This window comes from Chionomys nivalis, chromosome 11 (assembly GCF_950005125.1).
Source record: "Chionomys nivalis chromosome 11, mChiNiv1.1, whole genome shotgun sequence".
Lineage (NCBI taxonomy): Eukaryota > Metazoa > Chordata > Mammalia > Rodentia > Cricetidae > Chionomys > Chionomys nivalis.
This window is the reverse complement of record NC_080096.1, coordinates 44,556,607-44,579,691: the sequence shown is the minus strand read 5'-3', so window position 1 is coordinate 44,579,691 and position 23,085 is coordinate 44,556,607. Positions and strand designations below refer to the sequence as shown.

General features: G+C 42.7%; 1 protein-coding gene across 18 annotated transcripts in view; it reads left to right on the top strand.

The window, feature by feature from the left end:
- Sgip1 (SH3GL interacting endocytic adaptor 1) overlaps positions 1-23,085 on the top strand; it is a 181,682-nt gene that overhangs the window by 90,471 nt on the left and 68,126 nt on the right. For 10 of the 18 annotated variants that reach the window (XM_057785325.1, XM_057785337.1, XM_057785335.1 and 7 more), the window contains 4 exons: positions 1,295-1,366; positions 5,032-5,088; positions 7,201-7,255; positions 8,315-8,490. In XM_057785325.1, the coding sequence (XP_057641308.1) occupies positions 1,295-1,366; positions 5,032-5,088; positions 7,201-7,255; positions 8,315-8,490 (360 nt within the window). The remainder of the gene's footprint in view (positions 1-1,294; positions 1,367-5,031; positions 5,089-7,200; positions 7,256-8,314; positions 8,491-23,085) is intronic. The other 8 variants (XM_057785343.1, XM_057785342.1, XM_057785331.1 and 5 more) reach the window with 2 other exon arrangements.

Sequence of the window (23,085 nt, the reverse complement as noted above, 5' to 3'; positions counted from 1 at the left end):
AATGCCATTCAGGTCTCCTCGAGCCTTCCTCGAGCCATCCCACGTACTGTAAAAATCATTAATTATCAGTTGTGTCATCCCCATTGTTAGTTAGAAATGCCATAAATATATGTTGATAAGAAAGAGAAATTATTTAATTTCATTTTCTCCAGAAATAACACAAGACCTATTCTGGAAAAAGGCCACATTCAATTCAAAATAAGTGCATTTTCTCAACAACAGCGAAAAAAAAATGGAAATTATTAGTCAGAGGCAAGTTCTTTGGAAAATGTTCAAATTTCTCCCACTTGGTCACCAAATTCTGAAGCCCAATGCTGTGGGCTAAAGTGAATATCTCTGTTATTGCTCTGTAGACATCTCAGCCTGAATTTTTTTCTGAACTCAAAATGAGTTTTTTAAGACCTTGGATCTATGGACTGAAACCACTTGGGTCTGAGGCCCCTTGCAAGCCACTGCCTGCCATTTCGAGGCCCAGGGTTTGTGTTGTGATACTTAATTTCAGTTCCTCAGCACCTGATGGAGCCCATCACTGATGAGGCTGCATGGCCGGGCTGCATGGTATGAAGGCGGATATGTCTTGCTACTCACCGGCTAAATGTACACCATCCATCATGGGCAGACCTGTTTGTCACAATGTCTAGACCTCAGGTAACTGTGTGCGAGAACACATTCTAACCCAGAGACAAACTCTAATTGGTCCAGGGCAGACCTGAACTTTCCCTAAACAGTTCCGATTCTCCACAAATACGCTGGGGTACCAGGGTCAGAGTCCCAGGCTGTGGGAGCTGTTCTGCTCGTCTCTAAACATGCAGACAGGAAAGGACACGGGTCTGGAACTGTCCTCTATGTGCCCTGTGGGTCTCTGTTGGCCTTTCAGAAGGCTTCAACAAGAGGAAAAGAGAGGAGCTACGTGTTCCATCCGTAGATTAGCAATGCAATCAGAAATGGCCCAGTCCCTTTCCCTATCGTCTAGGTGTCTGTTCTGTATTCGTAGACTAGGTGCCCTCTGAACGAGGACCCAAATGGCCCCTGGTGCCCTGGCCCCCTCCCAGCATCTCCCTTCCTCTCTTGGCTTAGCCAAAGTGGCCTGCTGAATAGAGCCTCCTTTAGGGGGCCCCAAAGTCTGCTCTTTGCTTACAGAGCCCTGCCATGCTGGGCAGGCTGCACAATTTGGTCTAGAGGTTGTCTCGACTGTGATATGTTTGCTGACTCCATGTGATTCTTTATATATGTCTCGAAGAACAAACAGATATCCTTTAACAACTTTTTTCTACATGAACACAATCAATTCCAGCAGCCCAGCCCACACGAGCCACCCTACCATAGCAAAGCAGAGTGTGCGCGGGAAGGAGGCAAGAAAGCGTCGGTAAGGACACAGATTTTAGTTTAAAATTTCCGAGGGGTTGTAGAAACAGTGAGTAAAATTCCCACCTCGAATCTGGAAAGCACGATAGCACTACTTATTCAGCAAGGTAACTGCAAATTCCTACCCAGGTGTGGGTTTCAAATCAACCCTAATGACTTCATGTGCGGATTGATGTCTAGCTTCTCTTTTCAAGAAAGAGCAAGCCTAAAGGTTTGCATTGTCTTTTGTCTTAGACAAAGGACAGGGATTTCAATGTCTCAGGTTTTTAAAAGAATTTGTTGTCTGTAAAGATGACTTTGACTGTAATATAAATGTCAACATGAAATTTGAGTTGGATTGATCTTGGTAAAGTTAATTACCATTTGTAGCAATAATATCAGGAGTTTGGCAGGACCGTCCCTTGTGGAAACTGGTCATCTTAACCAAGAAATGTAGAGTCAAGGATGCTGATTTTGGGCTAGACTTTGCATTAACTCCAACTATGGAGCTCTAAAAAGCTATTTAACTAAAATTCAGCCCCTTGGTCTCACTTGGTTTCAAATATTGGCTAGCCACTTCTATTTACTAGCTGTGAACGGAGCAACCCAGAGGGTGTTTTCCTCTTTACAGGGCGTTCCAGTGGCCAGTGCTGTCTTGTAAGATTTCCAAACTGATTTACATCTACTTAAGAGGAGAGAAAATAATATTTTGACAGTACATCACATATTTTTAAGAGCATTGTGTAGCTGCAAACTGACCTCACATAAAACAGGGCCATTCCCAGTGGAAACATAGAATGTGTAATTGAGAAAAATCATGATTGCAGACATTGATCTAGCTCAGTGGTTCTCAGCCTTCCTAAGGCTGTGACGCTTTAATATGGTTCCTCATGTAATGATGACCCCCCCAATCACAAAATTATTTTGCTACTTCATCACTGTAATTTTGCTACTGTTGTGAATCATAATGTAAATATCTGATATGCAGGATATCTGATATGGGGCCCCTGTGAAAGTGTTGTTTGATCCCCTACATGGGTCAGGGACCCACAGGGTGAGAACCACTGGTCTAGCTCACTGCATTATCTGAAGGTGTTAAGATAACTAAAGTAAAATGCCTATTAAAACAAGATCGCCTCCCCGTGAATGTCCGTCCAGTACAAAAATTCAGGTTATAGAAGTTATACTAGATAGTTATAGAATTTTAGAAAAGAGAAACAATGGGGGGAAAAGTATATCACTCAGGTTCCACGAAGTAAAAATAATCAGTGTTTAGTTTTCTGTGGAAGCTGGGACTCACTGCAGCCTTAGGTCCGGCTGTCCAGTGTGTCCTCACCACGTCCCTCCCTGCTTTGAAGTCTTCTGCTGAAAACTGGGACAGCCACCAGCTCTGAGCTGTGCCTTGTTCAGTCTCTAAAGACAAGAATGACTTTCCCTTGTGCTTAACCAGAAGCGTCCCAGTTAAAACCTGGCTGACCTTTAACGTGGTCATGTTCACATGTGAAACAAAAGGTATTTGTTAGAGTAAATGAGCATGAAGGAGAATGAATCGCCAGTCTCTCTGAGTTGCGTGGGTACATGTGTGTACATGCACGCTCGTGTGTTTGTGGTGTGTGTGTGTGTGTGTGTGTGTGTGGAGTGCTGAGTATCTGACAAAAAGAATGTATTGTTACAATCTGTTCTTTGAATTAAGTATTTGTTTTTAAAATGCTTGTCATAAAATAAATTTTTTAGGGTTTTCTTTTTCTTTGTTTCAACCTTCCATTGGTGTCCATAGAAACAAGGAAATATTTACTAGACCCAAATATAGAAATTTAGTATATTCTTTATGCAAGTGTTGGATATATGTTGTCAAGAAAAAATATATATCTATACTAACACATACATATATATGTATATATATTTATATATTTATCTGAACATGTAGAATATCTTGAATTTGAGGAACTTTAACCACAGAGAGTATTATCAGAGAAGAAAGCTGTAGAACTAGACAAACTGTGAACTGATTAATTTACCTAATTTCTTCGAGTTTATAATAACAATACTTTGTATGGAGGAATTTAGGAACTAGAAAGCATTGATGGCAGTGTTACACTGATAACAATATCCATGGGTCTCTGGAGCCAGTTTAGTTTATTTGATTCCCTATTAGTGTAAGTTAGATTTTCTGTTGAACTTGGTTGTTATATATGCTTTCTAAGGAGTTGAAGCATCTTGCAGTAAACACGTACACAGACCGATTAGCAAAGCAGGAAGTACATCTATAAAAATAGGAGGCAGGAGAGATTATTGACACATTAAGTTGACCATGTTCTCAACAGTAGCATTGTAATGCACACAGGCAGAGCTCATGAGACAGATTTGAGAGGCCTTAGACATACTGTGCAGAGCGCCACTGAAGCTCAAACCTCGGGAAAGCAGTCCTGTGGGAAGAACGAAATGATGCCTGCATAGAAGTCATCTTTGTAATAGATGGGGAAATGATTTGATCAGCATAGGCCCATGTTCCTGGTTGCAGTGCTATTCAGTAGCAAGGGAAAAGCACATCACTTATACCTCAAGAACTATGCCCCTCAGCGAGCCATAGCTTGTTCTTAGAATTCCGTAAGTGTTAATGGATATTGATGGTTCTGGATTTTCTATTAATCCTCGGTGCATATGTGAAGAGCTCCCTCCTATTTGTCAACTTGGATTGCCGGCTACACCGTAATGCAAGTGGCCCTGTCCTCCAACCCTATGGCTCATCAGATATGTGGTTCCGAAGTCTGCTCGATGACACAGCGTCATTCTGTGTGCTAAATGCAAGAATGTTGTTGAGTCGACCTTTCGTCGCTAACCTCGTCTGTGCTTTTGTCCGACTAAATAGAGATGCTTACTAATATCCTCCCGGAGGGCACCACATCCTCAGTCAAGTACTTGTGTTCCTATGTCACAATTCTACTGTGAGCCAAAACAAAACTTAGATAAGAAGCAGAGCCATGCTCATTTCTATCTTCTTGCAATAGCGTGTGTTAGTGGAGGCACAGGACACACGGAAAGAGAAGCCTGTTAATCTTCAAATTCTGTTTTCATAATCTGCTAAGAGGGGTCACTTGGGAAGAATAGCAGCATGATTTCCAGTGACCAGGAGCTGAATGAACTAATCTAAAGACGATTCCATTTATATTCTATCAATTGAGTCAGTGGTTAAAATAAATAAATAAATAAATAAATAAATAAATAAATAAATAATTACTGACTCAGCTGAATGCTCAGGTATGTTGGAATTATTTATATGTCAGCAACACAGATGTTAAAGGTTTCCCTTTAAAATTCCCATGTATGATTTTAATTCTCAAGATCTAGAAAATTAAATCACAATGTAAACCCTCCAAGTCCGTCACGGGTAAAATCTGGATGGCTACCTATGCGTGCCCCCATGCCTGGTTTGCAGTCTTGTGAAATATGCACAGAGGCTTCTCATTCAGCGCCATGGCAACTGCTTCACCACCCAGCTACACCAATGCGCTTTTTACTATAGGATGCTCCAGCCTGTCTTTCCAGTGCTGGATTTTGATAGCTCATTCTAAGTACAGATAAGATTTAGGCGATTTTCTCCTGTGATGTCGGTTTTGTTTTATTTTGTTTGTTTTTTTTTTTCATTCAAATATTTCCCTTCTAAATTTATCTTCAAATTTATTACAGAAAAAAAGCAATGGGGCACCAAATGGATTTTATGCAGAAATTGATTGGGAAAGATATGTAAGTATAAGAATGTTTTCAACCATTGGAATGAATTGATACATCGTATGCACTTAGATACATAAGAGAACATAGACATACGTGTAAAACTACATTTCGTTTAGAAGTGTCTGCCGTGTTTAGGATGATGCAGTGAGTCATAGCATTAAAATCTATCAAGCCTGGCTTCGAGACCTGGCCCTCTAGGTACTCGCTGTTATGTGACCCATAATAATCAGTGCAGCACCTGTCTGGTGCCGCTGTTGTGAGGACCCTGGGCTAATTGCTTGCACATCCCAGGAACGTACCAAGCCCACAGCTGTATCCAAAAATACTTTTTCTCAGGTCAAATCTAGGTGATTCTCTTTGTAAGCAGTTTTGAATGTGGAGGCTAGTAAGTTAACTGCTGAGCCTGGATTACGTGCTGACAGCTATAGGGTATGAACTTTGCCCAGGTCACATGATAGTCGGTTGATTCTCAGGGAGTGGAGGTAGATCCCGGCTGCGATCTACAGTCCCCCCATAATTCCTTGCACCATTCCCATATACCTCACTAGCCACAGCGGAGCGGTCAGGTCGTTCAGCCTGGATGACCCACAGATTTTTGATCATACAGAATATGTATACAGTGTAGGTCGTTTTTGCCTCAGAGAGCTCACACTGCTGCACCCCATCCCAACCTTAGCAGGGTAACCCACACTGTCCTTCCTTCGTCTTGGCTGAGGATACAGTCTCAAACCACACGGAGTCAAGGACCGAGTCAGACTGATGCGGACGCGCTATCTGATGGTGCTTAGTTTACTTTCGAGTTATTGAGCTCAGTATTGCCATATGGAGTTTTCATGTCCCTCAATGAGACTGTGTCACACATTAATAATAGGAGCTAAGACATGAAATATGACCTCACTATGCACACTGTTGCTCTGTTTTGTTTTTTGTTTGTTTGTTTTTCTTTTCTAACTTTCTCCCTAAGAGTTAGCTTTTTGCCTTTAGATTCATCTAGCAGTCTGTCTCCCGGGGCCAGAGGAAGAAACTTTAGCTCTTCTTGAAACTTCCATCCTCTTTCTCCTCCTATCACCAAGAACTTACCATCAGTCCCTCCAAATGTCCTTGGTTCGTCCATTCCACCACCAAAACTCAAGGCGCAAACAGCCTTAGCAATCGTGCCTGAGTTGATACACATATTTTAAATGAGTCATCCTTTCTCCTGACTCCAATTGCCTTAGCAGTCTGTCCCCGGCGTGTTCCATTGTAAGAAACTTCAGTAGCCCTAGCAAGACTAACCCCCCACCCTAGCACACAGTCACTGTTGCCTAGACACCAGCCCCACCCCCACGGTATAACCATCATCCTTGTTACTGTAGCCTTTGTCCCTTTGTCGCCTGAGTCACACAATGTCTGTTCCTGCCATGGTATCTCACCCCAGGCTCTTCTCACCACTGTGGAGAGACCCCCACCTGCATCTCTACCCGCACTGAAAGGCTCCAGTAGCTCCCCCTTTTTCTTATAAACTAAACTAACTGTCCCCTCATTTTTAACACCTAACATTGCTATCTTGTGCTATTTTTCTTTATAATTTTTGCCTTGGAGAATGTGTTTTCATTTCCCTGAGGGCAAACAGTTTGCCTTTCAATAGCCCACGTTGCTTGGCATGGTCTGTGGCTTAGGGAAGACCTGATATGCGCACTGGAAATACTTTCTTTTGCCGACAGCAAATTGAGGTCCTCCCAATATCCTTGGACAAAGATTTAAACATAGACTGCCTAGCATTCACTTCCAAAAGCTAAGTCCTCAGCCCTTTAAAATAAGAGACTTGTCTATATTCTTAAGCAGAATATCCTAGAAGGAAAACAATTTCTCCATCATTTGAGGAACATAACCACCTAACATACATTTTTTAGCATTTTTTTTGGATATTTGAAGCAGGGGTACTGTATTTACATCATGTCCACCCTTGTCTCTCTGGCCTCCAGCCTTTCATGCGCCCCCAACTTCCTCTCAATTATTCGTTTAATATTACTGTTACATGTATGTATGTGTATGTGCATGTGTATACATGTATTCATACACATATGTATGTGCATGTGTATACATGTATTCACACACATATGTATGTGCATTTGTGTCTTACAGAACTCTCCTGAGCTGGATGAAGAAGGTTACAGCATCAGACCTGAAGAACCAGGCTATATCCTTTCTTTTTAAATTTTTTAAATTTATATTGTCTCGGGAACCAGGAAGCTAAATTCAGGTCTCGCAAAGGTAATGAAATAACCGAAGCTACTGTCCTTAGCCTCACAGGTGACTAACTAGCCTAGAGGCCAGCCTGAGGGCTAATGAGTGTGCACATGCTATGATCTGGTCAAGAAACAGAGAGAAAGCGATGGGATAGAGGAAAATGTGCAGTAAAGCAGCCCGCACACTTGTGACCCTGGCTTGTCTGCTGAACCCCAATATGACAGTATCATTTACAGTGAATGGCAAAGAGCCCTCTCCATCCGACACTCCCCTGAAAGGCTCAAGCAGCCTTCTTACTCTGGCCAACTCCAAAGCACTTAAAACTCTCTATTGGTGCCCCTTAAAGTAGCCTTCCAGTGTGTGGAGACAAAGACATTTATGAGTTCCTATCTGTGTTCTGGGTGAGAGGCACAACATTCACCTGTCACAAGAAAAGAAAAAGAAAAGAAGAAAAGAATGGGGAGAGAGAGAGCGAGAGAGATGAGAGAGAGAGAGAGAGAGAGAGAGAGAGAGAGAGAGAGAGAGAGAGAGAGGAAGAAGAAGAAGAAGAAGAAGAAGAAGAAGAAGAAGAAGAAGAAGAAGAAGAAGAAGAAGAAGAAGAAGAAGAAGAAGAAGAAGAGAAGAAGAAAGGAGAGGGGGGAGGAAGGGAGGAAGAAGAGAAAGAGGGAGGAAAAAGGGAGGAAACAGAGAAAAGAAGGAAGGAAAGAAAAGAAGGAAGGAAAGAAAGAAAAGAGAGAGAGGAAGGAAGGAAGGAAGGAAGGAAGGAAGGAAGGAAGGAAGGAAGGAAGGAAGAAGGAAATGTAGGATCTTGACCAGTACTCCTCAGAGTTCATGGTCCTTGGTCAGGTTTGTGAATAACCCTAACCTTTTCCTCCTATGATTCTGTTTTGCTTTGGTTTCCTGCCATCTGAAGTTCCTTTGGTTGTGTCTACCTGTAGCCATTCTTGTCTTGTCCTCACCAATACCTCCCAACAGAAGAAAGAGCTAAGTGTCCTTAACTGTGTTCTACCTACCAAAGGAAAGCACTTTTATTCTTCAAGTGAATCCGAAGAGGAAGAAGAATCACACAAGAAGTTCAACATCAAAATTAAACCATTGCAGTCGAAGGACGTCCTTAAGAACGCTGCCACGGTAGATGAGCTGAAGGCTTCAATAGGCAACATCGCGCTCTCCCCATCACCTGTGGTGAGTGGAGTTCTTGTGTTAAGCTTTGGTGAGGTTGGGCAGAGAGCCAGGTCCTGCCACAGGTGCTACTGGCCTCCTGCATCCAGTCTGGTGAGCTCTGAAGCCCCCGGGGAACTCACTCCTGCTCTCTTCTATTGCGGTTCCTGTGCCTTCCAAACTAGTAAACCAGCAGGGAATGGTGTCTTCTTTTGTTTTCTAATAATCATCAGACAAAGAAAAAAATAAGAAAAAGATCTTTCACACTTCTAAAAGAGAATTTTAAAAGAATATGAATTTTACAGGTTAAGGAGCGAGGCTTTAAAAACACATCTTGGTTTCTGTCTTCATGAAAATACACAAAAGCCAAGAAAATTGCTTTTAAAAAATACTTCCCCTTGAGATGCTCCAAAATCATAGTAAATAAATAAAATCTCACTAGATTTCTAAAACTCAGATTCTTCATTATATTTTATCCTCAAATTGTTTTAAATACTCTTGGGATTTAGAATCCTCATGCACAGCCCTTGCCTTATTTATATCATGCTAATTTGTCTTCCCCCATGATCCGGGCTTCCAGTTCCCATTCCTGCCTACTGCTTTTCTTCAGTTGCTACATTCTAAGTGCTAATATTTTAAGTATTTTCTCCCTGGGGTTTGAAAAATACCAACACTGTCTTCTAAGAATAGCTGTGAACACAGATGCAAGCTCACTAATAAGATTCTCTTGGCTTCTTCAGGGACCATCCCCCTCAATGGGCTAGTTAGTAAATGCTAACCACTTTCTAGGGGCTTCTAGAAATATCTCAACTAACCTTTGTAAAGCTATTGTAATTGTTTATCCTTTGAGAATAAAATTTTGCCCTCCTGGAATAAAAAAAAAATTAAAGCAAAACTTAACAGTGGAATTTATCCCATATGTTGGCGACAATTAAAATGATTTCTAGTAGTAACCCACACATTGCAAATGACTTCCCAGTATTTCTTCATCGTATCTTCACCTGCTACCTTAACAAAAGCATGAAATGCCATTTCTTTCTCCTCTTCAACGGAAGGCACAGATTTTAAACTCACGTGCTGGCCTATGATTTGTAGTCATGGGCGCCTTAGGTAAAACACCCCCTTTCCAGCTGACATCTTGCTCATCACCTTTCGCTTACTGAGTCACCGTGGTTCTTTCTCAATTGTAGAAAAATCTATTGAAATGTCAGAAACAAGTTTCTGTCCCCTTCTCTGTAGGGCATAATAAATTGAGTGGGTATTTGGGAGTTGCACGAGAAGGGACGAGGCAAGTCTACCTGATTAAGTGGATGACTGCACAGGGAAGTGGGCTTTCTATACGGATACCAGAGCCATAGCTTAAAGTTCACTGAATCTAGGCCAGCGGGGAATCCACTGTAAAATGGATGTGTGCTCAAGTCACTTGGAGCATCTACTCCTCCAACCTGGTATGCTGCTGAGGTATAGTGAGAAAAGTGTCTGGAAGCCGGAAGCTTCCTCAGAAGCTACCTTTCAGGTAAGCAGCTACCACCAGGTGGTTACGGCTCAGAAAAGAGGTCCTAGAAACAGAGGAAAAGTAGATGCACACACACTGAGACCACTGTTTGGAGTTAGGAGGCTCCACTCACAGGTTGGAGGGCTGCTTTCCTGGCCCCATCCCACAGCCCAATTTGTTCCCTTTGCCATGGAATTTTTTTTCATAAGGGACACTCCAATGTATTTGTAATTTTGGTATTTAGACTAGGAATGAGCTCTTGTCACTCTTTTAGGAAGAGTTCCCTTACCTGAGGCATAGTTAGCATAAATTTTTATCCCATTCTGTAGGCTGTCTCTCCAGTCTGGTAAATTCCATTTGCTTGATGGATTGATTTCCATCCTTTTGACTCCTGTGGTCGTCCCTGCTAGTGAGGTATGCCTCTGGGAAACAATAAAAAATTAAACGACTCATACATTTTAATCCAGTCAGCTAATATGTATCTCTGTACTGAATGAGTTGGGGTCATTTATATTTAGGATTAATATTAGGAGAAGCTTGCTAATGTCTATAATTTTATTGGTTGTTTTTATTGTTTGGATTATTTTTTCTTCTTTCTTTTCTCCCCTGCTAGCGTAGGAGCTCACTGTTTTCCTGGGCTGGAATTGACAGATTTCCCTCCAACTGCTCCTTTATTGAGCTTTTCCTCGCCTGAGATTTATTCTCTCTTGTGCTCTTGGAGTTGAAACTCTTTCTCCTCTGTGAATAGCATTCCTTTAAGAATGCTCACAGTGCTGGCTTGATGATTACGAACTGCCTTGTTTTCTGTTCCTCTCTGTATTTCTCCACCAGTCCTAAAAGACTTCATTGCTGTGTTTAGCAGCCTTAGTTAACAGTTACTTTTGAGGCATGAAATTATCATTCTATCCTTTCCTGGTTTGGGGTTGTTGTTAAAACAACTGGAGTTTTCTGGGTTTTTGTTTTGTTTTGTTTTATATTTGCCTTTGTGGGTGTGTGGGTGTTTTTTTTTTCCTTACAAGATTTCTTTGCTGGTTTGATAATTTGTCTATAACTGTTTTGAACTTTGGATGATTTTACTATAATGTGTTATGGAGAAGTTCTTCCCTCATCATAGAGCTTTGAGATTCGGCATGCTTCTTGTGTTTGGATGTCCATGTCTTTTTTCACTATAATTTCATTGAACAGATTTTCTGTCTCTTCATTTTTATCTCAGCCTCTTCCACCCCATAGACTGCCAGGTGACTAGATAGTGTGGTCATAATTTCTTTTTCTTGTTGACATTTCAGTATAATTATTTGACTTATCTCCCATCCTCTGTCTGGCAGCCTATTGGAGATACTTCCCAATGTGTTTTTTGTTTGGTTCACTGTGTTTTTAATTTTTATCTTGTTTTTTCAAAATCTCATTTTCCCTGTAGAATTTCTTTCACACTGCTGATTTTAATATGTTGCTGATTTTTCTCCTCCATTTTACCAACCTTTTCTCTAAGTTGCTGATTTCGCATTCCTGGCTTCATCTCCTTGAATTCGCGTCTTTGCATACATCCTCTTTGAGATCACTGATCACTACACTAATAAACTTTCAGAACTATCATCTGATATTTTACCTAGTTCAGTATCTTCAAGTTTCGTAGTTGAAGAGATAGGATCTTTTGAAGGAGCTGTGTTGTTTTGCATTTTCTGTTTCTTGTTCTAGACTGTAGCTTGATCATCTCTTGGCTTAGATTTCTCTCCATTTTATCTGTGGATATTCTTATTAAGAAGCTTGCTTTTGAAGGCTCAGTTCTGGGTACAACTCAGAGAGGGAAAGAAACTGTTGTAATAACAGCAGCATAAAACCATGCAAGATATAGAAATATACGTAAATCAATTAGAACCCACTAATATATCAATAATAATACAAAAATTTAAAAACTGATACTAAGCATCCTCTAACAGTAAATATGATTTAGGATAAATCTGGAAATACTAAATGAGATAAAAGAAGGGTACGGGGAAAGGAAAAATAGAACAGCAAGCTTAAATAAAGGGAGAGCGGAGAGAATAAGAGAAAGGAATTGGAAAAATGTTAAAAAAAAGAAAAAAATAACAAACATATTTTTTAATAAGAAAAATTCTAAGCAAATAAGCAAATATAAGAAGAGGAATAAAAATATAAAAGTATGAAGCTGGGTATAGTGGCACATGTGTGTCATCTCAGCACTCAGAGGCAGAGGCAGGTGGGTCTCTGAGAATGTGAGACCAGCCTGGTCTACAGAGTGAGCTTCAGGACAGCTAGAATTACACAATTGAGATGCCTTCTCGAAAAAAATGACGAAAAACAAACAACAATAAAAAAAAAAAAAGACCTACTCTTAATCCCTAGAACCTAAAGGTGAAAGGATGGCACTGACTCCCCATGGTTATTCTCTGACTTCCATATGCGTGCACACACACACACACACACACCCCAGTAACAAAACAGAAGTTGAGCCTGAAAGTGTATTTCAAAAGACAGGGAGATACTTAATGGGCAAGAAACAGAGAGGAATGAGATGCTGAGCTCTCAAAACATTGAAACTGTTTTAGGCTAGGGACGCAGGTTTCATTTGAACACATGGCCCCGTGACTTTCCTGTGCTTCACACTGGTATTAAGCCTGTAACTGACAAGTGTCTGGTTCCACAAGCAACTTCCCTTTTCCACACACCGCCGTCCTTTGCTGGCCAAACTTAGTTTTGCAGTCTGCAAACTGGATACTTTCTCCCATCATTCCAAGACTTCCCAGAATAATACAGGCTCCCTGACTTGTGATGGGTCCCTTTTCTTGAACTCCCTGGGTAAAATGTTTATAAACAATAGGGACCCTATCTAGATGGTACCCAGCTGTCATGGCGTCATACAGAGTGGAATGGGCTTCCTCTCCACTGCTGACCTGCGTTTTGGAATCACTACCTCACTGAAACCTGTGAGTAGTTTGGGGGCTGGGGGTAGGACTGCCAGCCTCTCTTCCCAGGGCAGCCTGGGCTACCTTTTAAGAGCCTTCTGCTTCCCCTCCTCCACTGGGGAACACAGCAAACTGATGCTGTCCCGAGCTTAGCTTCTATTCCCCATGTACTTGCTTTTCAGCTATCTTTACCTATTCTCCCAATGCCTTTGTGAATTTCCAAATCTTTTTCTCTTTGGAACAGGGTCTATTTTTCCTTTACCAATCTTTCTCAAGCAGGTTACAGGGAGGTAGCTTCTAATCTGCTTCCAGGCCTGGGAATCTGACGAAAACTAGAGTTTTAATGAGTAGTAAAATTCTTCTGTATCATTGAACACATACTGTATTTTTAATCCAGATTTCATCATGTCCCTAAATTTTTATGTAAAATAGAAAATGTGATGCAGGGCATCCAGGGATTAACTCCCAGGTGAGAGGTATTAATTCCCCTTCTTTTCCTGATACAATACAGTGACAGAGTCAGGCAGCCAATGAAAATCACCCATGCTTCTTTTGGATCTCACCTCTGTATAAGGTAGAGGACTGGGGTTGAGTTGATAAAAGTAACAAGGCTTTAACAATAGAGGCTTTATCTCTCTCCCACATTAAGGTCAAACATGCTAGATAGCACAGAAGGCTAGAGAGTTCTTCTCCCAAGCATCACTCAAAAGCCCAGGAACTTTCCCCATCTTTGCTCTGCTTTCCTGGGTTGTTGCTACCTGACACCAAGCACTTCCCTATTTAGATTTTGAGATGGAGGAGAAAGAAAATGGAAAGCACATGTTTCCCTTTAAAGATTTGATTCAAATGGTTCTCACGTCATTACCACAAGATTCTGGTAACAATTCACTCCCAGGGTAGCTCCTGCTGCAAAGGAAGTCTGGGAAATGTAGTCTTCTCCTGGAAAGACATATGGCCAACTAAAGTTCAGGTTCCATTACTAAAAGACAGGTTAACAAATGCTAATCAGAAGGACATTAGCAGCTTCTTCCACTGTATCATAAGTGGTCCCAGAATATTTGGGAGGAGTCCGCTAGGAACCAAATGAAAGGGTAGGAAGTTCTTTCAAAAATGACTAATCATCAATTTTGAAAGACAAGTAAAGCTATAGTGCATGTTAGCTACTGTCAAGCTGAATAGAAATAACACTCTGCTCAGGCATCCTGTGTGGTCGGAATGCACCCCTCCAGCAACAGGAGTGACTCCTCTGTCTTCATTGCTTTTGGGCCATTTTATTTGAGGATAAGGTCTCACTGTGTATCTCTAACTGGCATGGAACCTACTATGTAAACCAAGCTTGCCTCAAACTAGTGAAGACTGCCCTCTTCTCCCTCCAGAATACTGCGACCAAAAGTATGACCACTATTCCTGGCCAAAAGAATACTCACTACTTCTTAGACCAGGATATTTCATTGTTGAGCATGTGTTATGATTTTTATCCTTGATTATGGTTGTACAAATATGTCCCTCCTTTTGCCAACTGACCTTGAGTTAAACACTTGTGGGATGCTGTGGACAGAGAGAGATGAGTTATTTTGGGCATTCCTCAACAAACAGCCTGCACTGAGCTCTGGAGACTGGGAGATGTTTCCGTGTTATGTGTTTGGCTGAGAAGAAACTGCTCTACCACAGTATCAGCTGGTAGAGCCATGGCAAGACATGACCTTGATCAGCTCAGCTCTCTGCAGCGGAGGCAAATGTTGAGGTATGCAGAGCTGTGAAGGTTGACTCAAAGTTGGTTCAAGCCACCCTTCTTCAGGGGAATGCATGACACATTTTGGTGTCCACGCCAAATCTCCTGCCTTTGACACAGAGCCTTATGAATCATTGTCATTTAATAAATAATTGTGAGTCAGCCAAAGTTAATGGGATCAGGCCAAGGATAGAGCACTGTGGGATGCTGCACCCCCTGCTTCTACACTCATCCTCAGCTTATCCTCTTGTTCAAGCAACAATAATTCACCCAGCTATGCCCTCATGCTGCCCCTCACCTACCTCCTTCACCCCCTTTGTATTCAAGCTAGTTACAGTGTTAGAAGTCATCAAACATTGCTGTATTTGGGAGACCTTAAGTGTTCAAAAGCCCTTGGAGAAAGATACAGGTGGGAGTAGTTACTATGGCACCCAAGGTCACTGCCTTCATTTCCGTGTGCCTTCTAGAAAGTCTTCTGTGTAAACACTTGGCTTGAGACTGTGGGTCACTAGTGTGCAGCTGCAATGGAAGAAAAAGAAGGCATGGATTTGGGCTGGCCTGGCCACTGTGTCTTCCTGTGTCTTTTGAGATGAGCTCTAGGACTGTTATGGAGGGCATATGTCCTCACCTGTTAAGCCAAGATCGTAATTAAGCCCTGGAGTTGTTTGGATGCTGACTTTATAGGCCTCCGTCAGGGGCAAGTCTCATTCGGCATTCTGTTGGCCACGCTTAGTGGGAGGAGCTCCTTAATCATGGCGGAATGACTGGCGCACACAGACCCCGGGGAGCAGCACCTGTTGTCATTGGTACTCCGCAGCCATCGGTTTCCTCGTCACTATTCTGTATGTTTCGTTTTGTTTTTCTCCCTTTTGAGAGCTGTGCTAAGCTTCCACATTTCCAGTCCTGCCTCAAGAGCATGCTGTGCCTCCGCGCCCTGACCTATGTATGAGGCATTTATAGCTCCTGCCTACCTTGAACTTCCCTTCTTCAACAAATCTGATTTGACATCTAGAGGAACTTTTAAGTCCAATTTCTCTATTCTGGACAGATGAGACTGATTTTTATTTCGACACTTGCCACTGAGGGAACCGTGGTGTAGGGAGAAGAGACAACCTACCTGAACTCAGGCAAGGTCTTCAAACACACAGTGGGGCAGCAGCTTCCCTACCCTTTCCATTCCTCCCAGAAACAGACATGTGGGACGTCCCTGTGCAAACTCAGAGCGGATGAACACTTCCATTACAGTATATTACAAAGAGATGGCTTTGTTCTTTCTTTTAAGGACTTATTTATATTTTATGTGCTATGGTGTTTTGCCTGCATGTCAGTGTAAGGGTGTTGGGTCCCTTGGAACTGGAGTTACAGTCATGAGCCCCCACATGGGCATGGGAATTGAACCCAGATCCCCTGGAAGAGCAGCCAGTGCTCTTAACCACTGAGCCATCTCTCCAGCCCGATGGTTTTGTTTTTAAAGAGTAAAGTAACATTGAACTTTAGGATCCCTTTCCAAACCATGGCAAAAAGCAGGGTTCATTATACAATTGAATTTTACCGAGTGTGGTTTTCTGTAAGGAAACTCGAGGAAAATGAATATAGACTTATTGTAATATTATCACAGTTGTTCAAATAAGTCACCTCTCGGCTAGTGATCCTGGCAGGTTCCAAATCTGCCTTTTGTTTCTTCACCCGTAAACACGGCAATTCTCGTACTCCCTCTGGGGCTGCTTGGTGAGATGTATGAGTTGAGGGCTAATGAACACTCAGACTGCACATAACATTCGAGACAATCTCTAATGTCATTAGAACTGCCCGCAGAGCCTAGAGCATGTTTTTAAGAATATCATGAATACTGATATTTAGATGGTCCAAAAACTCGAAAGTCATTTAGACCCACCATCAATAATTAATTAGCCTCAGCATCAAACTGGGGAAACACATTCACGACTTTGCCTTACAGTGATTGAAGAAGCCTTACAAGTGTGGTCCTTCTTTGAGAAGCTGTACTCAAGACTGGTGCTTACCTGGAAAATAAACATTCTTACTCTTCAAGTTACTTCACCAGATAGTACCACCGTGCTGCTGCTGTAGACACACACTGACACTCCCCGTTCTCCATACCACCTTCCCTCCCCGTGGTTTTGTGCAACTGTGGTCTGTCTTCCTCCCTCCTCCCAGGGTCTCTGGTGGGGAAATCTCTTTCCTTCTGGACCACACAGGGTGCAGCTTTAGTCATGCTCAGAAGACACTAGGAGACCAGTGGCTTCTGTGGAACACGAGAGCTTTGCCTTTCTCGCGTGTTTCTAAATTTACATTTGGTCTTCAAGGAGCCAGGACTCAGGACAGGTTTGCCCTGAGGAGGGTTGTTTTTATACATGTTTTGTTCTGTAGCAACTCAGGGACCCTCCCCCCCACTGAGACAAAACTTAGTTCACATTCTGATTCATGCATGCCTTGCTCGCCCCTGTGATCTTGGCCTCATCATTATTATGGGAAACACTGCTACAAGAGCAGATTGGATGTATAGCTCTACCCCAAACTATATCTCCAGCTCATCCTTTTGAAGACTGAGAGCAAGCAGGAAGAACACAGGCCATGAGTCTGTGTCCTGGCCAAGTTATTTAACTCTAGGTCTCAGTTTTCCAGTCTGCAAAATGGGAACAGTAGAATTGACTTTCTTAGAGTTGAGGTCAGAGTTGACAGGAGGGGATGAGAAATGTCCCGGTGTGCCTGAGGAGCCAGCTGGGCTCCCTGGGAAGTGGCTTCTCCTCAACATCACTTTTCTTCTCCTTCAGTTGAGAGACTTGTGGGAGGCAGGAGGAAATAAAAATAGCAAGGAAAGATTTGTGTGAAGTCAGGAAAAGGGCTCGTCAAATAGTTGGAAATAGGAGGCGGTTAAGTATAGGTTTGTACCTACTCCTCCTTGTACCTTGAAAATTCAGTGACATGAAGAGTTAATGCATTACTTAGTATGATATGCTTTTTGAGTTTGGTCTTGTTCTTGAACACGTGCAATCCATAGTGGAGTGATTTATTCAGAAATTATGAGTTGAGGGAGATAGCTTTGAACTGTAGACAGTCTGGTGTTGATGGCTGATTCCAGGTGGCCCACCCACCTTCCGCCCCCAAATTACCCTGCCAGAGAGCAAACTCCCCAAATTTGCTGCTGCTTGGTAACACCACCCCCTTGCCTGTCCTCACTTTGGCAGAAGGTTCAGCACCCTATTGAGTTTAGGAGAAAACACAGAGTCATCAGTGGGGGAGGAGAACCCCAGGCTCCTGCACACCAGGAGAGACTAAATACCACATGGTTCTAAGTGTCGTATAGACCTCATGCGTGCAGGAAGCTGGATAGTCAATGCTCAGCTCGCATTTTGCGCACCAGCTCAGTTTAAGGTCTTCTCAGTTTGGATTGGTTTAGACTGTGGCTAGCAAACATGGGGTACTGTTGCTTCTACTGTCGCTTCCAAACCTCTGCAGACACTGCAGAAGATCCCAGAGGTAGTTTGAGAATCTCCCTCTAGATGGGGCTCCTAGAGCAGCCTGACAAACCCAAGACAGTATTGTTTCAGGGCCCTAAGGAAAAAGAGAACATGAGTAGGAATTTTTCTTTCAAAATATATATTAAACATCTTCTCCACATTTTAATAAACCACCAACTGTCCATAGAAGACAGTCTATGTCTAAAATGTGTTGGTTCTTTCCTTCATTACTAATTTTTTTCCTTCTGAAGAATTCTGTGGCTTCCATTCCCTGCCCTTTTTCACCGTGTCATTTCCCAAGCTGCCCGTTCCTACCTTATGTTGATAAGGAGAAATCCTAACGTTGTATGTTTTGGGCTGAAGCATGAGTGAGGGATTGAGTGTTCATCTCACGCTCCTTAGTCAGTACATCCCCAGAGAACGCTGGTTGCACTGTCTGAATACGAGACCTTGTTTCCCTACACGAGGGCTAACAGATTTTCCTTGTAGAACTCCAGATTCTTTCACTTTGTTCCACTGACCTAGGCAAGCTAACCTGTTTCATCATGGCGAAGATGACCACAGACACTATTGACCTAGAAGCATCTTAGACCAGCCGCACCAAGACTAGCAAAGTCTTGAGAGATATGCTTTGAATTATGCCAATTGCAATTTTTTAAAAGGCTGAATTTTCTATCTTTCAAATTCTCCTTGGCTATATCAGTCCTCCCTCTGTGGGGTCTGGAATCTGAGTTCTTTTTAGTCTTGAATGGCTGTAATCAGAGCACAGTGAACTCCAGAGAAGCAATCTATTTGTGAAGTAACTTCTAGAGGGACACATCACTTGCTAACAGTTCTGGCAACTGTCCCCGCTCTCAGAGGAGGTAGGTTTAAAGTCTTCCCCAAGGAGCCATTTCCTCCAGAGCATGAGGCATTGTCTGATACACATAGTACATGTGCTGGGTTTTCTAGAGAAACAGAAATGATAGACAGGATATATATTACAAAGAGTAACATGTTAGTTTAGCTTACGTTATAGGGAAGGGGCAGTCCAGCAATGGGTCTTTGCATGCTGGAGAGGGCAAAAAACTCAGATGCCTCATTGATCCCAGTCTGGCCCTAAAGGCCTGGAGGGTTCCTTGACACTCATCAATGGCAGTGGATGCCGGCAACAGCGGTAGCAACAGCCAGGTGGATGCGCTCGCCAACACACAGCAAGGGCAGCCAAGCCAGCAAAAGCACCATTGTTTTCCCTCAGACTTCTTAACATCTCGGCTGCCCTTTAAAGGGAGAGTAGCCCCACTGCACCCCCAGTTAAGCCTGCTAGAAATACCCTCCCAGACCCACTCAGAGGCATGTGTGTTGTTGAGTCCAGACCTAACCCAGTTGACCACACGAACCATCACAGAGAGTGCTCATTGATTGACTGGGTAAGTGGATAGTCCCACTATCAGAAATTATGTAGAACTCGACATCTAGCCATAATATCCTGTGGCTTGTGTTGTTTTGTTTTGAAAAAAAAAAGATTTATGATTTCCAGTCCTGTGTTTCTTTCCCAGTTTATGCCATCCATGTTTCTGTCTCCGCTGATGAAATGATGGCAGCGGGCATTCCTGGTGCCCTGACAGGTTCTGCGATTTTTCATCAAAGCTTACCCATGTGTTTCCTTCCTTGAGACTTCCTTTTAGGGCTTTTCTGCTCCAAGCCTGCATGCTGCAGTAGGAAATCTGTTTTCTCTTCTGAAGCCTCGGGTTTTCTGTTTGTTATCCTTAACATTGAGCCTTCGAGCATCTGGAGTTTTGTTTTGTTTTGTTTTTGTTTTGTTTTTTGAGTCCAGGTTTCTCTTTGCAGCCCTGGCTGTACTGGAACTCACTTTGTAGGCCAGGCTGGCCTCGAACTCACAGAGATCTGCCTGCCTCTGCCTCCCGAGGGCTGAGATTAAGGGCATGTGCCACCACCGCCAGCTTTGCAATTTACTTTCTTAAACCACAACAGTTTGTTTTATTTTTATAAAGTTTCTATAACATATGCAAATGTATAAGATTGGGATAATAATGAAAAACCAAGTACCCATTATTTGTCCTGTGGGGCTATATGCTAGTGCCAAAATAAATCAACTGTGGCAGATGGGTTATTTTTAGATACAGGGTTTTGCTATGTAACCAAGACTGGAGTTGTGTAGCCCAAGACAGCCTCAAATCCACAGCCCTGCCTTTGCTCCTGAATGCTAGGATTTAGACACGTGCCGTCACAGCCAGCAGGAAGTGTAATTTTCCATTGCTTTAGGAAGAAAAAAAACAAGCATAAGGTGTAACTTGCTCAAGTTGTATCAAAAATAGGGCCACGTGTGCAGGCCTGAGCTACATGTCCCACTGTGGACAACACAGACAGAAGGCAAGATGCACTGATCTTGTTTTGTCTGTTTAAAGTCCCTTGCCCACTGCTTGCCCTACTTGGAACCTGCTTTTGTATTTTCTAACATGGAGAATCAAAACAGGCTGCCCAAGAGAATACCAAGTGGGAACACGTGTTACACCAGCGTGTTGTGCTTTCTGGCATTGTTTGCTGCGTTAGTCTCTATCCCTTGTTAGCCAAGGGCAACGGTTACTAAACACTCAGACCTGAGAGTCCGTAAGTGACAGCTAGATGTCCGTCACACTGGAACAGAATGAAGCCTCTTACCAACAGCCTTGTGACCATCAGAGCCAGATCGCCCTCACCCCTATACACACACACACACACACACACACACACACACACACTACAGAACTAGTTCCAAGACAGCTAGGGCTGCTAGTCAGAGAAACAATCTCAGGGTAAAAAAAAAAAAAAACTCAAAAATTTAAAAACCACAAATTTTATGTTATTGTCTTATTTTAAACCAAGAGGTGTCTTAGTTTCTTTTTTTAAACACTGAACAGAATTTTTGTAATTTATTTTTTTAACATACTTAAAAAACTCTTACATTAAGAGATGCTAAGTGGCGCTGATGAGCACTAACACCACAAACCAACATGTTGACCTAAGGGGATTTAATCCATCGCATGTCCTGGGATGAGGCGGCGTAGGAAGAACAGAGAGACCCACGTCATTTTGTTTCCATGTTTCCTCTCCTCAATTTTATTAAGCAAAATGCATTTGATTCTAGAAACGACTAGTAAACATGTCTTACAAAAAGAATTTAATCCCCAGCGGAAAGGTTATTAGTAGACGTTCACACTGTGACACTGTAGCCCTCCTGGGGGAGGCAGAATGATTTACATTATCCTTGTCTTGGGTATTTGGCTACACTGTTCTCCATCTCAATGCTAATCAGGACATGAACCATGGTTTCGTCTAGTTAGGGGACTTGGGCCCACCTTGGACCAAGTTTTTTGAAGTTAGATAGTCTGGGCTAGCCAATATCATGCTTGCCTTTCAAATTTGCAAGCAACCTTACAAGAAAGCAATTACCTGTGCTATGTTCCAGGTTTAAGGCCCAGAGTGACTTGCCAAAAGGAATAAAGCAAAAATGGACTAATTTGAGTACATGGAAAGCATGTGCCTCTTCCACTCCCATGAGCCCTCTGTGGCTTCCTAGTTTAACCCCACAGGTGTGTCTGTCTGTAGATGGAGAAGCCACACCATCATCTTCATCGCCTGTATTTCTCACCACCTGTCTGTATCTGAAAATGGCACCAATGATGGACTCCCCCTGGTCCCCAGCCCTTGGCTATTAGGAAGCATTTGTGTTTGCTATGAGAAAGCCCCCAGGATATGTGGTCCTATAGTTCTTCATTAATGTGTGTAAATCCAGACACCTCCAGAGTCTGGAGTCTCTAAAAGGTGTTAGCCCTTATGGTCACTAATGGCAGAGGAATGAACATTCAAGGAGGAGGTACGTGAACTACTGGTAAAGGCACCATCTCAAATAAGGCCACTTATCTTGGCTAGTCACGATTCTGCCTTGCTTAGAGAATAATTCATATTTTCATATCTCAAAAGATACTGTGCCTCAAACATCTGCATAATGTTTGAAAGGATGCAAAAATGGATTTCATAAGCATGAGGGCAAACTAGACACAGCAGTGTGTTCAGGGCTAGAGGTGGTTCACACGCAGCCACTGCTGGGAGTTCATTGAGGAGAGATGGCGGAAGATACAGAGCAACACAGGAACTGAGATGCTTACTACCCGGATCTTCTTGTGTTGCCTGAGGCTAACAAATTCCAAGCAAATAGAAAGTGGTTGATTGTTGTTATTTTGAAAAAAGGAATGTGCTGTCAGCAAACAAGATAAAGAAAGAGAGAGAAAGAGAGAGAGAGAGAGAGAGAGAGAGAGAGAGAGAGAGAGAATGTGATCGGGAACCTTGGAAAAGGCTTCATGGAAAAAAGTTCTTCTAGCCTTGAAGAAGGGTTTGACTGGCTGAGAGGGAGAAGCCATTGAGGCTGCTGAGCAGAGAGAGAAAGCAGGAAAGCCTTGAGTGTGCTCCACACTCAAAAGGTATCAAGAAGGGTGTGCTGATAAATTCAGACCTCCCAGGAAAACAACGGAGAAGAGTGGGGGCCTGAATGCATCTGCAGACCATCAGGGAGGCCTTATGCCAGAGTGGAGCTCACGTTCTGTTCTCTAAACAGTCACAGGGGGCAGGGGGTGGCAGGGGCATGTAAGGACTTTTTTCCTTGGGAGGTGATTCTGGGGAGAGAATAAAGGAGAGCTGAAGAGACACAGCTGCAAGTCTGGAAGTAAAATCACAAGTTAGAAGAACACATCAAAAGTTCAGGGAGTACTGCTGTTCGCAAGAGATGATGGGTCTTTGCTAAGAAGTTGCTAGGGAAATGAGCAGAAGAAAATGAAAGATAGGAGCAGAGATGAGCTGGGCTGGAACCAGGAGGAATTGGGAAGAGACACTGTCAGCTTCCATAGTGAGATTAGTTTCTGGAAGAGTCTCCAGTTGTTGCGTAATGACCATGTGTAGCTGTAATGAATTAATGCCATTTTCCAGTTACTTCTAACATCCTGTTCTTAAGAT